The sequence below is a fragment of the Cryphonectria parasitica genome (assembly GCF_011745365.1).
Source record: "Cryphonectria parasitica EP155 unplaced genomic scaffold M406scaffold_2, whole genome shotgun sequence".
NCBI classification, from domain to species: domain Eukaryota; kingdom Fungi; phylum Ascomycota; class Sordariomycetes; order Diaporthales; family Cryphonectriaceae; genus Cryphonectria; species Cryphonectria parasitica.
The window spans coordinates 1,304,940-1,322,829 of NW_024468910.1; the positions used below are offsets into that span (position 1 = coordinate 1,304,940).

The 17,890-nt window shown below is 37.8% G+C and overlaps 3 protein-coding genes across 3 annotated transcripts; 1 reads left to right on the forward strand and 2 right to left on the reverse strand.

The window, feature by feature from the left end:
• Positions 1 to 4,902: 4,902 nt before the first annotated feature.
• Positions 4,903 to 5,073, reverse strand: M406DRAFT_250188 (uncharacterized protein; the record flags this gene model as incomplete). The annotated part of the gene is made up of 1 exon (XM_040916678.1): positions 4,903 to 5,073. A coding segment is annotated over one exon (171 nt), but the record flags the coding sequence as incomplete, so codon positions are not given.
• Positions 5,074 to 11,632: 6,559 nt separating this feature from the next.
• M406DRAFT_224021 (uncharacterized protein) lies at positions 11,633 to 12,034 on the reverse strand (the record flags this gene model as incomplete). Its single annotated transcript, XM_040915669.1, has 1 exon — positions 11,633 to 12,034. A coding segment is annotated over one exon (402 nt), but the record flags the coding sequence as incomplete, so codon positions are not given.
• A 3,865-nt stretch (positions 12,035 to 15,899) lies between these two features.
• Positions 15,900 to 16,430, forward strand: M406DRAFT_249688 (uncharacterized protein; the record flags this gene model as incomplete). The annotated part of the gene is made up of 2 exons (XM_040916632.1): positions 15,900 to 16,035; positions 16,093 to 16,430. Coding segments are annotated over 2 exons (474 nt in total), but the record flags the coding sequence as incomplete, so codon positions are not given.
• Between the last annotated feature and the right edge of the window lie 1,460 nt (positions 16,431 to 17,890).

Genomic DNA, 17,890 nt, shown 5'->3' on the forward strand with positions numbered 1-17,890 from the left:
GTAAGATGTGGAAAACTGAGTATATCCTTATTCTATGAGGTAATGCTAATTCGTAGTTAATCAGAGAAATCTGTTGCAAGATTTTGAATGATTCCAACTTTTTGTAGTTGAGTTTATTGCTGGGTCTGGTTGTTTTGATATTTTTTCGAAATAGGTAAGCCTTATCTTTCTTCTGTAGGATTGGTTCCTCAATTCTTTTGGAGTTTGCATATCGCGTTATTTGTTCTTGAATGAATTGTAATTCTGATCGGAGTTTCTCTTGAACTTTCTTGATCTTCTTAACTCTTTTATTTGCAGCTTCTGCATCTGCTTCTGGCAATGCTTTGTAATAAGCTGTTGGATTGTATTTATAGAGTATGAAGAATGGTGATTTCTTCGTTATACTTGTATCTGCGCTATTATAAGCGAACTGTGCGAGGAGCAACAGGTCAATTCAGTTGTCCTATTTCTGGTTGATATAGTATCGAAGATACTGTTTGATAATCTGATTTATTCTTTCTATCTATTTATCTGTTTGCAGATGGAATGCTATGGATATTCTGTAGTATGTTTCGAGCTGTTTTATAAGTAAAGTTCAAAATTTCGAGTTGAACTTTCTATCTCTGTTAGAGATTACTTCTTCTAGCATACTATAGTTAGTAATGATTATTCTGAGGAATGCATATGCGAGTTCTTCTGCTGTACTGCTTTTCTTGTAAGGGAGAAAGTAAGTATACTTGCTCAGTCTGCAAACTACTACTAAAATGCTATTATATTGTATCTTAGTTAAGAGTTCTTGTGAGAGAGATAGCTTGGTAATGAAGTCTAGATTGATGGATTGCTAAATAGTTGTAGATACTGGTAAGAGGTGTAGTAGTTCGTAAAGCTTGTATCTTTCTGCTTTATTCTTCTTGCAGCTGTTGCATTATTGTAGGATGCTCTCAATTCTTTTCCTAAGATCTGGTAAGTTCTAATATCTTTTGATACATTCATAAGTTGCTCTGACTCTCTGGTGCTCGTATGCTGGTACATTGTATATATCCTTGATGTAATTATCTTATTCATCCGGAGTCATTGATTCTGAATTCCTTTCCGAGGATCCAATTCTGAGAGCAGCATTCAGTTCTCTATATATGTTAATAAGATTCTCTAACTTGTCTTGAGCGAAGATGTTCTGTATATCCGAAGAATCTGCATCTTAATGATCTGATCTTCTGCTGAGAGCGTCTGCTCGTCTGTTTTCTGAGTCTTTGCAGTATACGATCTTGAAGTCGAACTGTAAGAGGAATTCTGCCTATCTAACTTATTGCTTATTCAAAACCTTGATTATTATGAATGTAATCAGATTCTTATAATCCAAGTAAACTATGATCGGGTGTTGTACGCTAATGAGATAGTATTGCTATTCCTCGAAAGCTTTTACTATTACCATAAGTTCCTGATCAGAGATCCTGTAGTTGATTTCCAAGCTATTCAACTTCTTTGAGAAGTTGCTTATAATCCTTAGACATTCTTAGTTGTCTTGCTAGCCAAGTTGTTCTCCGAGTGCATATTCTGATGCATCAGTTTCAACTTCAAAGGATTTGTAGGAGTCTGCTTTATACAGAATTAGCTCTGAAATAATATGCCTGATGATCTCATCGAAGGCTTCTTGCATCTTGGAGTTCCACTTGAAGAGCTGCTTCTTTTTGGTAAGATTTGTAAGAGAATATGCGATTCAGCTGTAGTTCTTAATAAACTGCTTGTAGAAGTTGATGTATCCGAGGAAAGATCTAATATCCCTAATATTCCTGAGAACTAGCCAATTCCTGATAGCTTCTATCTTGTTTTTCTGTAGCTTAATGCATCCTAGCTTGATTGTGAATCTGAAGTAGTCAACCTTTTGTTCGTAAAAGTAACTCTTTGCAGGTTTCATAAGGAGTTTTGCATCTTGGAGCATCTGCAGCACTGTTTCCACATATTCCTTATATTCTTTAAGTATTTGAGAGTAAATAAGAATATTATTAAGATATGCGATAACGAACTGATCCAGATACTTGCGTAGAACGTGATTGATTATCTTCTGGAACGAAGCTGGGGCGTTCGTTAAGCTGAAGAGCATAATCAAATATTCGTAATGTTTATAGCGCATTCTGAAAGCAGTTTTCCATTCTTCTCCTTCCTTTACTCTGATCAGGTTATAAGCTTCTTTTAGGTTTAGAACTGTAAACTATTGTGCTTCTTGCAACCTATCTCGTAGTTCCTTGATAAGTAGCAACAGGTATCAGTTCTTAATCATAATATCATTAAATTGCCTGTAATCAATACATAGCCTGAGCTTGCTGTTTTTCTTAGGTACAAACAGAATAGGATATCCTGCTAGTAATCGCAATGATCGTATATATCCTTTCTTAAAGTTCTCGTCGAGGTACTCCCGAAGTGCCTCTAGCCGTACCTTATCTAATCTGTAGATAGGGAAGAATTTGAGCTGTTTCTCTTCTTGTAGCAGGATCTCGTAGTTGTATGAGCTGTATTCTGGCAATCCTGTATCCAATTCTTTCTGAAACAGTTTCTTAAACTTGTAATATTCTCGTAATATGTTTGCAAGTGTTGATTCTGATCCTTGTGCTGTTTCTGCTATCTGGAGAAACAGTAGATACTGTTGAGCGTGCTTCTTTTCATTCGTTGTTTTTGGTAACGTTTTTGAGAGCTTTGAGCGTTCGCTCCGAGCTGAACCGAGCGCTCGAGAGCCTGGTTTCGAGGTTTTTCCCGTATGGATCCACAATCCACTTTCTAAAGCCTTTCCTTGTTGCTCCGGAGCAAACCGACTTGCTGAGGATCTCGCTTCCGTTGTTTTGCTAACCTGTTGGCGCCCTGGTACTGTTTGGGTTCGCCTATCACTAGATCCTTCTCCTTGAACTGCCAGCCCTGCTGACTTGAAAGTATGTATAAAGTTGTATGAAGCTTCTTTTTCTGAGTATTCTTCAATCACTAGCTTCGATCCTGCGCTGTTGATTATAACTATCTCTCTGGATACAGCTTGTTCTCATGAGATCTAGCTAGTAGCCCAATCGATTCAAGAATTGTATTCTTTGAGCTATAGAAGCTTCATAATTAGCTCATATTATGCTATATCCGTGATATTAAAAGAAGCTCTGATTATGCATCCTTGAATCAAAACAGATAGATGATCAGTCTTCTTATCGATTACTCCTTAGTTATATGCAACAGGTTGTTCTTCTACAGTGCTAAGGATATATGAGCGTCTCTTCTATCTCCATTGTAGTTATGCCTGATTAACGATGTATGGGGATATGAAGTTTCTCTGAGCGCTACTATCCAATAGTGCGCTGTATTTATATTCTTGAATGTATATATCGAACTTGATGTAAGCATAATCTGTCTTAAAAGCTCTACATAAAGACCATTCCAGTCTGATCATCTGCAGTTCTTTTACAAGCGATCCTATTCTTTTGAATTTATCGAGAACTGCTTATCCTTCTAAGCCTGCTTCGCTGCTTCTTGAGCAAGCTTCTTAGCTTATTTTTGCTTATATTATCGTTATTCCTAGTCTTTCTTCTGTTAATGCTAATCGCAAACTTTGTTATTGATATGAATCGTGCAGAGTGTTGTTTTGCACTGCTATCATTTTATCTTCTTGTTTATATATTGCATGGGGCAATCATCTGGTAGCTCGATGTATGCGTTGTAATGTTGTTTATTGAAAACCTCCCTGAAGCGGAGTTCCTGTTCTTCAACAGCCTGAAGGATTTGCTCTAGTTCTCTGATGAAGAACTATTCGTGCTGTACCTTATCCGAGAAATGCGTTCTACAGCTATGATAGATGCAGGAGATCCAAGCTAATTCGTAATGTAGATTGTAAAGTAAGCTGATTCGAGAGTCCTTATCTTCTTATATTTCGATATTCTGCAAAGGGATGCAGATGAAGAGCTCCTCTAGTTCTATCCTATAGATGAGATACTCAATCTATATTGTTTTCTTGTTCCACCCAATGCTGAAGGAGAATCTTTCTTTAAGCTTGTTGAGCATGTTATTCGCGGAGAGCTTCTGCGAGCTGCTAGGTTGTTTGCTCTAGCTTAATCTTTCTGTTGCCTGAGAAGCGTTCTCTATATCGCCTAGATGTTCGTACTAGTAGCCAAGAGGGTACCATCCCTTATCCATATCCCTGATCATAGTGCTTGGCATAAGCAATAAAGAATGTTGAAGAGTATTGTTGCTAAGCCCTTCTTCCAACACCTGGATGCTCTGTTCCACGATATCAGAGCAGTCCGAGTTGCTACTCGTGGGAGTGCTGAGCGTGCATCCTCGTCCTGCTGTTGCTATTTGTCTGCAGCGCCTAGGTTTCTAAGGGAACCATTCTGAACCTTTCTTACTCGAGAGGTGTATTAAGCAGTTATCATTATAGCAGAATGTTCAGCTGAGACTTCTGTAGTTAATAGAGTTCGATACTTGCTCCAAGAGAGTGTTTTTGCTTAGTTGATTGGATTCCTGTTATCAAGCAATATTTACCTGGCATCCTTCCTGAACTAGTTGCTACTTGTTCTTCCAGGATTGATAGCAGTTGCATGCAATGTATTCTTGTTTATTGCAGTTGTAGCAAGTGATACTGTTCTTCTTGCTATACTGCTTGTTAGCTGCATCGAGTTCTATAGGATTAGCATGCATAGTGCCGCTCTGAGCTGTACTGCTATATCGACTGCTATTCTTGTTTTGGAGTTTCTTGTCCGTATTAGCTGAAAATCTTCAAATCTAGCTTCCTTCCTTCTTGAACTTCTCCATCTATCGTTCGTATAGATGGTTGTTGATGTAAATAGCTTGATTGAAGAATGTTGCAAAGTTCTCCAGCTAATTCTGCTTGGAGATTTCATCTTTAATATTATTCTTGAATTTCTTGTAATAATATTCCATAAGATTCTTATCTTCTCACGGAAGTTGTGCTAAGAGTTGCTTGAATCTGACTATATAAGCAGAAGCCGACTTGATCTGTCTGAGATCCATAAGCTGCTGAGCTGTAATGCATTCTTCGTTAGGGTTACCAAAGATTTCTTTGAGAGCTTTCTCGAAGCTTTTAAAAGAATCGAATATATCCTTAGTACCCTGGATATACGCGCTGGGATTGTTCTAATGCTCCAAGTGATTGCGCAGAGAAGATTTGTACTAGATAAGAGCATTCTTTTCGAAACGAGTTCCTGCCAGAATAACTTTCTCAGATTTCATAATAAACTGGATTGTATAATGCAAAAAGTACGCCCTGCAGTAAATAAGAAACCCATATAGCATCTTCTGATTGCTGTCATACATAGCGGGCTTATTCATCTTGTATACCTTTCCAGCACCACTGGTAACTGCGGAGGTGGACTGCGCCTGCTGAGCCTGTTGGGCTAGCTGAGCCTGCTGAGCCTGTTGAGCTAGCTGGGCCTGCTGGTTAGCGATAGTAGCGCTTTGGGCCTGCTGTTGTTCGCGCAGGTCCTGGATACGCTGGATGAGCTGGTATACCTGGTTGACTAGTTCTTCCTGAGTAGGGGCGTGCAAGAACGAAGAAGTTTCTGGAGGAGCTATCGTATTCCGTATTGCTCAAGAAGTAATACTGAATCGTTCTTGAACAAGAGTTGTAAAAATGTAATGAGCACTGCAGCAATCCGAAGATTTCTAAGTATACGAAGGAGTTTATGCTAACAAGAGCAGTATTAAAGTATCAAGTTCTTGAATACGGAACTATACAAGTTCTAATAAGCAATGCAAGTGTTCACTGCCTTTGGAGCTACTCAGTATATGAAGACTGAATACTTAGATTCACAACTGAAGAGCTATGTACTGAATCCTTCTAATGGTAATAACCGTGTTCTTATATATCCAGCTCTTCAGTATAGATCACTGTCTGGCAGCGTCTCGCGGATCACCGCAGTAATCCGGGTGAGCCTAATGAGCCGCGCTCCTGGTGCTCCTAGTGATCCATCCCTGTCTCCTTCCTAGGTTATATAATCAATGCTTTATCAGAACGTTGGGTTCTTAACACCTGGTCCTTGTTGCTCGTAACCTGTTTCGTGACCTGCATGTTGGATGAGTCATAACAACAAGACTCAGTTTACTAAGAAATCTGAGAAAGTTATCCTTGCAGAAACCCGTCTCGAAAAGAATGCTCTCATTTAGTACAAGCCTTCTCTACGCAACCACTTGGAACATTAGAACAACTCCGATATATATACCCAGAGTATCAAGAATATGTTTGATTCTTTTGAAAGCTTCGAGAAAGCTCTCAAGAAAATCTTTAATAATCCTAACGAAGAATGCATTACAGCTCAGCAGCTTATGAACCTCAAGCAGATCAAATCAGCTTCTGCTTATACAGTTAGATTCAAGCAGCTCTCAGCGCAACTTCCGTAGAAAGATAAGAATCTCATGAAACATTATTATAAGGAATTCAAGAACGATGTTAAAGATGAAATCTTCAAGCAGAATTAGCTAGAAAACTTTGCAATATTCTCTAATCAAGCAATCTGCATCAACAACTATCTATACGAATAATAAGTAGAGAAATTCAAGAAAGAAGAAAGCTAGACTTGAAAGTTTCCGGCTAATACAAGCAAGAAACTCCAAAACAAGAATAGCAGTCAATATAGCAGTATAGCTCAGAGCGATACTATGCATGCTGATCCCATAGAACTCAATGCAGCTAACAAGCAGTATAGCAAGAAGAATAATATTACTTGCTACAATTGCAACAAACAAGAATACATTGCATGCAATTGCTATTAATCCCAAAAGAACAAATAGCAACTAGTTCAGGAAGAATGCTAGGTGAATATTGCTTAACAATAGGAATCCAATCAACTAAGCAAAAACACTTCTTTGGAGCAAGTATCGGACTCTGTTAATTATAGAAGCCTCAGCTGGATATTCTGCTATAACAACAACTGCTTAATACACCTCTCGAGTAAGGAGAGTTCAGGATAGTTTCCCTAGAAGCTTCAGCGCTGCAGATAAATAGCAACAGCAGGGCGAGAGTGCACGCTCAGCACCCCCATGAGTAGCAACTCGAATTGCTCTGATATTGCGGAATATAGCATTCAGATATTGAAAGAAGAGCTTAGCAATAATACTCTTCAGCAGTCTTTATCGCTTACGCCAAGCACTATGATCAGAGACATGAATAAGGGATGATATCCTCTTGGTTATTAGTATGAATACCTAAACGATACCGAAAATGCTTCTCAAGCAACGGAAAAATCAAGCCAGAACGAACAATCTAACGATTCACCGGAGTTTCCCATAAACAATGAACCCAAGAAGCTTACAGGAAGGTTCTCCTTCAGCATTGGATAAAATAAGGAAACAATATGGATTGAATATCTCGTCTATGAGATAGGATTAGAGAAGCTCTTTATCTGCATTCCCTTGCAAGATATTGAGGCACAATAAGACGAAGATTCTCGGATTGGTTCACTTTACAACCTATACTACGAACTAGCTTGAATCTTCTGCATCTATCATAGCTGCAGAATGCATTTCTCGGAGAAGATGTAATACGAATAGTTCCCTGTTAGAGAACCAGAACAAATCCTTCAGGCTGTTAAAGAACCAGAACTCCGCTTTAGAGAGATTCTCAACAGGCAACACTACAATGCATACATCAAGCTATCGGATAATTGCTCCATGCAATACATAGATAAAAAGATGGAGTGATGGCAATGCAAGACAACACTCTGCACAATTCACATTAATAATAAAGCTTGCAACTAGTATCAACAGAAGAAAGATCAGAAATAATGATAATATGAGCAAAAACAAGCTAAGAAGCTCGCTTAAGAAGCAGCAAAGCAAGCTCAGAAGAACAAACAGTTCTCAACAAACTCAAAAGAATAGGATTGCTTGTAAAAGGACTGCAGATGATCAGATCAGAACAGTCCCTATATAAAGCTTCTAGAACAGATTATGCTCACATCAAGTTCAACATATATATTCAAGGATACAAGTACAGCGCACTATTGAACAGTAGCGCTCAGAGAAACTTCATATCCCCACACATCATCAATCAGGCACAACTACAATGGAGACGGAAGAGATGCCCATACACCCTCAGTACCATGGAAGAACAACCTGTTGTATACAACCAAGGAGTAATTGATAAGAAGACTGATCATCTACCTGTTTTAATCCAAGAATATGTAATCAGAGCTTTCTTTGATATTACGGATATAGCACAGCATGAGCTGATTATGAAGCTTCCATAGCTCAAAGAATACAATTCTCGAATCGATTGAACTACTGGCCAGATCTCATGGGAACAAGCTGTACCCAGAGAGATAGTCGCAATCAACAGCGCAGGATCGAAGCTAGTTATCGAAGAACACTCGGGAAAAGAAGCTTCGAACAACTTCACACATACCTCCAAGTCAGCAGGGCTGGCAGTTCAAGGAGAAGGACCTAGTAACAAGCGAACCCAAACAGTGCCAGAGCGCCAACAGATTAGCAAAACAACAGAAGCGAGACCCTCAGCAAGTCGGTTCGCCCCGGAGCGACAAGGAAAAGCTTCAGAAAGTGAATTGTGAATCCACACAGGGAAAACCTCGGAACAAGGCCCTCGAGCGCTCGGTCCGGCCCGGAGCGAACGCTCAAGGTCCTCGAAAACGCTATCGGAAAAGAAGCACGCTCAACAGTACCTACTGTTCCTCCAGGTAGTAGAAATAACACAAGGACTAGAATCAACACTTGCGAACATACTACGAGAATATCACAAGTTTAAGAAACTATTTCAGAGAGAATTGAATACGGGATTGCTCGAATACAGCTTATACAATTATGAAATCCTGCTATAAGAAGGAAAACAGCCCAAATTCTTCCCCATCTATAGGCTAAATAAGGCATAACTAGAAGCACTTAGGGAGTATCTCGACGAGAATCTCAAAAAGGGATACATACAACCATCCTACTTATCAGCAGAATACTCCATCCTGTTTGTATCTAAGAAAAACAGCAAGCTCAAGCTATATGTTGATTACAAGCAACTCAATAATATTATAATCAAGAACTAATATCCGTTGCTACTCATCAAGGAACTACGAGATAGGTTGCAAGGAGTATAGTGATTCATAGTTCTGAATCTAAAAGAAGCTTATAATCTGATCAGAGTAAAGAAAGGAGAAGAATGGAAAACTGCTTTCAGAATACGCTATGAATACTACGAATATTTAATTATGCTCTTTAGTCTAACAAATGCCTCAGCTTCATTCCAGGAAATGATCAATCATATTCTACGCAAGCATCTGGATCAGTTCATCATTGCCTATCTCAACAACATTCTTATCTACTCTCGAATACTTGAAGAATATAAGAAAAATGTGGAAACAGTATTGCAAACGCTCCAAGATGCAAAACTCCTTATAGAACCCGCAAAAAGTTACTTTTACATACAAAAGATCGACTATCTCGGATTTACAATTGAGTCAGAATGCATTAAGCTATAGAAAAACAAGATAGAAGCTATTAGAAATTAGCTAGTTCTCAGGAATGTTAGAGATATTAGATCTTTCCTCGAATATATCAATTTCTATAAGCAGTTTATTAAGAACTATAGCTGGATCGCATATCCTCTTACAAATCTCACCAAAAAGAAGCAGCCCTTCGAATGAACTCTCAAGGCACAAGAAGCTTTCAATAAAATCATTGAGCATATTATCTCAGAGCCAATTCTATATAAAACAGATTCTTATAAACTCTTTGAAATTAAGACTAATGCATCAGAATATGTACTTGGAGAACAACTTAGCTAACAAGACAACCAAGGGCATCTAAGGATTATAAGCAACTTCTTAAAAAAGTTAAATAGCTCGGAAATTAACTATAGAATCCCTGATCAGAAGCTTATAGCAATAGTGAAAGCCTTCGAGGAGTAGCAATACTATCTCATTAGCGCACAATACTTAATTATAGTTTACTCGGATTACAAGAATCTGATTATGTTCATAACAATCAAGGTTTTGAATAAGCAACAAGTTAGATAAGCAGAATTCCTCTTACAGTTCGACTTTAAGATTATGTACTGCAAAGGCTTAGAGAATGAACGAGCAAATGCTCTCAGCAGAAGATCAGACCATTGAGATGCAGATTCTTCGAATATATAGAACATCTTCGCTCAGAATGAATCAGGAAATCTCGTTAATGCATATAGAGAACTGAACGCTGCTCTCAGAATAGAATTCTCGGAAAAGAATCCAGAATCAATAACTCCAGACGAACAAAACAGCTATATCAAGAATGTATACAGTGCATCAGCATACAGATATCAGAGAGTTAGAGCAACTTATAAATGCATCAAAAGATACTGGAATCCATTAAGCTTTAGGAAAAGAATTAAGAACATCCTATAACAATGCAATAGCTGCAAGAAAAACAAGGCAGAAAGATATAAGCTTTATAAGCTACTGCATCCCTTACCAGTATCTACAACTGTTTAGCAATCTATTAGTCTAAACTTTATTATTAAGCTATTTCTTTTATAAGAACTCTTAACTAAGATGCAATACAATAGCATTCTAGTAGTGATTTGCAGACTGAGCAAGTATACTTATTTTCTTCCCTATAAGAAAAGCAGTATAGCAGAGAAACTTGCATATACATTCCTCAGAATAATCATTGCTAATCACAGTATATCAGAAGAAGTAATCTCTGATAGAAATAGGAAGTTCAATTCAAAGTTTTGAACTTCACTTATAAAACAGCTTGAAATATATTACAGAATGTTCACAGTATTTCATTTACAAACAGATGAACAAACAAAAAGAATAAATCAAGTTATTGAACAATATCTTCAATATTATATCAATCAGAAACAGAACAACTGAATTAATCTATTGCTTTTCGCACAGTTTGCTTATAATAGCGCAGATATAAGTATAATAAAGAAGTTATCATTCTTCATACTCTATAAATATAATCCAATAGCTTATTACGAAGTACTGCAAGAAGCAGATGCAGAAGCTGCAAACAAAAGAGTTAAGAAGATCAAGAAAGTTCAGAAGAAACTCTGATCAGAACTACAATTCATCCAGAAACGAATAGTACAATATACAAACTCCAAGAGAATTGAGAAACCAACCCTACAGAAGGGAGATAAGATCTACCTACTTCGGAAAAACATCAAAACAACTAAACTCAGCAACAAACTCGATCATAAGAAGTTAGAACTATTCAAAATCTTGCAGCAGATTTCTCTGATCAACTATGAGTTAGCATTATCTTATAGAATAAGGATACATCTAGTCTTTCACATTTCACTGCTGAAACCAGCAGCACAGGAAATACTAACAGATAATACAATAGAAGTGGAAAATAATGAACCAGAGTACAAGATAGAGAAGATCCTCAAGCACAGAGGCACAGATAACACAAGGGAATATCTCATCAAATGGAAAGGTTACCCAACAAGCGAAAATTCTTGGGAACCGCAGAAAAACGTTAAAAATGCTCAGGAAAAGATAGCTGAATATTGGAAAAGGAAAACCAGCACCTAAGAGGATCGCTCCGCCCCGGACCGAGACCCAGAGCCCTCAGAGATCTCATTCTCCAAGAAACCCGATCAGTCAACCACAGAATTCCTCAGATCCACAGAATTCCAGTCAAAACTCTCAAAAGAAGAATCTCCAGCTACAACAGCAGATTCCTCAGCTACCACAGCCTGCACTTCAGCAGCAACACGCACCCTCTCAGCTTCAGCCTCCTCAGCTTCCTCTTTCTCAAGCTCTTCGAGGTTCTTGAGATCTCGACGAATAGCCCGAGACATCCTCTCATGCCACATCTTCTTTTGTTGATGCAGCCGAAGCAACTTTAACTCTAACTCTTCTATCTCATCCTCCAGCTTTCGATGCTGAGTGGAGGTAAGAAGGAGTTCAGCAGCGTTCATCAGCTCCAGAACGTCGCACTTAGCGCAATTCTGGGAAACGCACTCCGAACAACGGAATGAATCGTAAGGAGAAACGATACACGATTGCAGGCCTCGACTGTCGCAATAAGAACAGGGATGCATATCGAAACCGTTTGAAAGAATGGACTGAAGAAGGAGATCTTTCTGCTTCTTTTTGTCGGAGCGAGGATTTGAGGATTTCGGTTTCGCGATTTTGTTGATTCTGTTCAGCATCTCGATTAGAAAGGCAAGATCATGAATACGGAGACTTGCTAGAATACTTACAGAAGATCGTTGGGAACAACGACTGATAGGAGGGAGATGATATTATGACTCATCCAACATGCAAGTCACGAGTAACAAGGACCAGGTGTCAAGAACCCAACGTTCTGACAAAGCATTGATTACATAACCCAGGGTTAGGGTTGTAAAGAAGGGAGGATCATTGGGCTCGCTAGCGATCCCAACGAGCTTCACACCTTGGATCGCTAGGCTCGCCAGCGATCCCAACGAGCTGTACTGAAGAGCTGGATATATAAGGACACGTTCATTACTATCAGATGGATTCAGTATATAGCTCTTCAGTTGTCAATCTAAGTATTCAGTTTCATATACTGAGTAGCCCCAAAGGCAGTGAACACTTGCATCGCTCATCAGGACTTGTACGGTTCCGTATTCAAGGACTTAACACTTTGATACCGCTCTTGTTAGCATAAACCCCTTCGTATACTTAGGAATCTTCGGATTGCTGCAGTGCTCATTACATAATTTCTAACAGCTTCTATCTTATCTTTCTGTAGCTTAATATATTCTAGTTTGATTATGAATTCGAGATAGTTAACTTTTTATACATGAAAATAATTCTTTACAGTTTCTATAAGAAGTTTTGCATTCTGAAGTATTTGCAATACTGTTTCCATATATTTCTTGTATTTCTCTAGTATTTGAAAGAAAATAAGAATATTGTTGAGATATGCAATAATAAACTAATTTAAATGCTTATATAGAATATGATTGATTATTTCTTGAAATGAAGCTGGAATATTTGTTAAATTGAAAAGCATAATTAAATACTTATAGTATCTATAGCATATTCTGAAAGCAGTTTTCCATTCTTCTTTTTTCTTTACTCTGATTAGATTATAAGCTTCTTTCAGATTCAGAGCTGTAAATCACTATACTTCTTGCAATCTATCTTATAGTTTCTTAATAAGTAGCAATGAATATTAATTCTTGATTGTAATATTATTAAGTTACTTATAATTAATATATAGCTTAAGCTTGCTATTTTTCTTAAATACAAACAGAATAGGATATTCTGCTAATAATCTTAATAATTATATATATCCCTTTTTGAGATTCTTATTAAGATACTTCTTAAGCGCTTCTAGTTATGCTTTATTTAGTTTGTAAATAGAGAAGAACTTGAGCTGTTTTCCTTCTTATAGTGGGATCTTGTGGTTGTATGAGCTGTATTCTAGCAGTTTCATATCTAATTCTTCCTGGAATAGTTTCTTGAACTTGTAGTATTCTTGTAGTATGTTTGCAAGTATTGGTTCTGGTTTATGTGCTGTTTCTGCTATCTGGAGGAATAGTAGATACTGTTGAGCATGCTTCTTTTCTGTTAGCGCTTCTGAGGGCTTTAAGCGTTCGCTTCAAGCCGAACTAAGCGCTTGAGAGCTTAGTTTCGAGATTTTTCCTATATGGATCCGCAATCCACATTCTGAAGCTTTTCTTTATTGCTCCGGAGCGGACTATCTCACTGAGAATCTCACTTTCATTGTTTTGCTAATCTGTTAGCGCTCTAGCACTATTTGGATTTGCTTGTTACTAGATTCTTCTTCTTGAGCTGCTAGCTCTGCTGATTTAAAAGTATATATAAAGTTATTTGAAGCTTCTTTTCCCGAGTATTCTTCAATAACTAGCTTCGATTCTGCATTATTAATTGCAATTATTTCTCTGGGTATAGCTTGTTCTCATGAGATCTAGCTAGTAGTTCAATTGATTCGAGAATTGTACTCCTTAAGCTATGGAAGTTTCATAATCAGCTTATGCTATACTGTATCTGTAATGTTAAAGGAAACTCTGGTTATATATTCTTGGATTAAGATAGATAAATAATCAGTCTTCTTATTGATTACTTCTTGGTTGTATGCAATAGATTGTTCTTTTACAGTGCTGAGAATATATAGTTGCTTCTTTCATTTTTATTGTAGTTGTATCTGGTTAATAATGTATAGAAATATGAAGTTTCCTTAAGTGCTACTATTCAATAGTACGCTGTATTTATATTCTTGAATGTATGTATCGAACTTGATATAAGTATAGTTTGCTTTGAAAGCTTTATATAGGGACTATTTCAGTCTAATCGTCTGCAGTTTCTTTACAAACAATCCTGTTCTTTTAAGGTTGTTAAGAGCTGTTTGTCCTTCTTCTAAGCTTGCTTTGCTGCTTTCTAAGCAAGCTTTTTAGCTTGTTTTTGCTCATATCATCATTATTCCTAATCTTTCTTCTATTAATACTAGTTACAAATCTTATTATTAATATAAATTATACAGAATATCATCTTGCACTGCTACTATTCTATTTTCTTATTCATACATTGTATAGAACAGTTATTTAGTAATCCGATGTATACATTATAGTACTGCTTATTAAATACTTCCCTGAAGCGAAGCTCTTACTTCTCAACAGTCTGAAGGATTTGTCCTAGTTCTCTAACAGAAAACCATTCATATTGCATCTTCTTCAAGAAATGCATTCTGCAACTATAATAAGCATAAGAGATCTATACTAGTTCGTAATATAGATTGTAAAGTAAGCTGATTCGAGAATTCTTATCTTATCATGCTTCAATATTTTGCAAGGGAATGCAGATGAAGAGCTTCTCTAGCTCTATTCCATAGATGAGATATTCAATTCATGTTATTTCCTTGTTCTACTCAATGCTGAAGGGAAATCTTCCTGTAAGCTTATTGGATTCATTATTCATGAGAGATCCTAGTAGATCGCTAAATCGTTCGTCTTAGCTAGTTTCTTCTGTTGCTTAGGAAGCATTTTTGGTATTATCTAGATACTTATACTAATAGCTAAGAGAATACCATTCTTTATTCATATCCCTAGCTATAATACTTAGCATAAGTAACAAGGAATGATGAAGAGTATTACTGCTGAATTGTAATGAGCACTGCAGCAATCCGAAGATTCCTAAGTACACGAAGGGGTTTATGCTAACAAGAGCGATGTCGAGGTATCAAGTCCTTGAATACGGAACCGTACAAGTCTTAATAAGCGATGCAAGTTGTCAGGGCCGATTGTGCCAGCAAGGCTCAGAGCCAGCTAAGCCAGCTGGATTACGGATGACTAAGCAATATGCGGCTATAAAGCGGCTTTCTAGCCACGTCAGCACTGCTGAGCAGAACTTAGCTCCTTAGGCCTCAATGTTATTCTAGTTGTATACTCCTGAAAGAGAGAAAAGACCTCGCCACATTGCCTTTGCAACCTTTCCACCTGACACAAGTGTTCACTGCCTTTGGGGCTACTCAGTGTATAAGACTGAATACTTAGATTGACAACTGAAGAGCTATGTACTGAATCTATCTAATGGTAATGATCGTGTCCTTATATATCCGGCTCTTCAGTATGGCTCACTGTCTGGCAGTGCTCCACGGATCACCGCGGTGATCCGGGTGAGCCTGGTGAGCCGTGCTCCTGGTGCTCCTGGTGATCCACCCCTGTATCTTTTCTCCTGGGTTATGTAATCAATGCTTTGTTAGAACGTCGGGTTCTTGACATCTGGTTCTTATTGCTCGTGACCTGTTCCGTAACCTGCATGTTGGATGGGTTATAACATCATCTCCCTCCTATCAGTCGTTGTTCTCAACGATCTTCCTGTAAGTATCCTAGCAAGTCTTCTGTACATGATCTTGCCTTCCTAATTGAGATGTTGAACAGGGTCGAAAAATCTTTTTCCAAGAAAACTGAATAGCGTAACCATCTTTTCCTAGCTGTTGATTAGTTTGGTTTCAAGGTTATGCCTTGCACTGCTTGTGCTTCCTGGGGCCTGGTAAGCAAAATGATGGATAGTGCAAAGCGTTGTTCTCAGTATATCTGTTGTACTCGTTCTTGTGATGGCTGTAGGGTTCCTGTTTCTGCTCGTAAGTGCTCTTTCTCCTCTTCTCCCTCTCTTGCTAATGTTCCCCTTCTTTCCTTAGTTTCGCGCATTATAGCAGAGGATAAGAAGTTGGAATCGAAGGAGCGGGAGGCGGAGGTAGAGCTGGAGGCAGCTCATCGCCGAGCGTTGAAGGTCCTTAATAAAGCTCGCGCGAAGATCTCAGAGTCCGCTGCCCGTCTTGCTCGTCTGCGCACCCAGCATAGATCTCTTGCTTCCCGAGGCGCTCAGATGGTAAATGCGGGCCTTGAGTTCCTTAATGAGCTGGATGAGCAGGAACGTCGCGAGGAGAAGGAACATAACCTCGCCACATTGGTTCGCGAGGTGGTATCAGCTGAGAGCATTTTGGCTGAGGATCCCTTGTTCGATGGGTTTAACTGAAACTCTATTAACCCTAGCGGGGCTGTAGTGGATTATTCTGGATTTTTGGAGAGCGAGGTTTCTAAGCCTCGGTCCGGGGCGGAGCGATCGTCCTAGGTGCTGATTTCTTTCCTCTTTCAATACTCAGCTATCTTCTCCTAAGCGTTTTTGACATTCTTCCGTGGCTCTCATGAATTTTCACTTGCTGGGTAACCTTTCCACTTGATGAGGTATTCCCTTGTGTTGTTTGTGCCTCTGTGCTTGAGAATCTTCTCTACCTCATATTCTAGTTCGTTGTTTTCCACTTCTGCTATATTATCCATTAGTATCTCTTTTGCTGCTGATTCCAGCAGTGAGATGTGAAAGACTGAATGTATCCTCATTCTATAAGATAATGCTAATTCGTAGTTAACTGAGGAAATTTGTTGCAAGATTTTGAATAATCCTAGCTTCTTATAATCAAATTTGCTGCTAAGCCTGGTTGTTTTGATGTTTTTCCAAAGTAGATAAGCTTTATCTTCCTTCTGTAGGATTGATTTCTTAATCCTTTTTGAGTTTGCGTACTATATCATTTGTTCCTGAATGAACTGTAATTCTGATTGGAGCTCCTTCTGAACTTTTTTAATTCTCTTAATTCTTTTATCTGCAGCTTCTGCATCTGCTTCTAGCAGTGCTTTATAATAAGCTATTAGATTGTATTTGTAGAGCGCGAAGAATAATGATTTCTTTATTATACTTATATCTGCGCTATTATAAGCAAACTATGCAAGAAGCAATAAATCAATCCAGTTATTCTATTTCTGGTTAATATAGTATTGAAAATACTGTTCAACAATCTGATTCATTCTTTTTATTTATTCATCTATTTACAAGTGAAATGCTATAGATATTCTGTAGTATATTCCAAGCTGTTTTATAAGCGAAGTTTAAAATTTCGAGTTAAACTTTCTATTTCTATCAGAGATTACTTTCTCTAATATGCTGTAATTAGCGATAATTGTTCTAAGGAACATATATGCAAGTTCTTCTGCTATACTGCTTTCCTTATAGAGAAGAAAATAAATATATTTGCTTAATCTGCAAATTATTACTAGAATGCTATCATATTGCATCTTAGTTAAGGATTCTCATAAGAAAGATAGCTTGATAATAAAGTTTAAACTAATGAATTGCTAAATAGTTATAAGTATTAGTAAGGAGTACAGTAGTTTATAAAGCTTGTATCTCTCTATCTTGTTCTTCTTGCAGCTATTGCATTATTATAGAATGTTCTCAATTCTTTTTCTAAAGCTTAGTAAGCTCTAGTGCTTTCTGATGCATTTATAGATTGCTCTAACTCTCTGATGCCTATATGCTGATGCACTATATACATCTCTGATATAATCATTTTATTCATTTAGAGTTATTGATTCTGAGTTCTTCTCTAAAGATTCAATTCTAAAGATAGCATTCAGTTCTTTATATATATTGATAAGATTTCC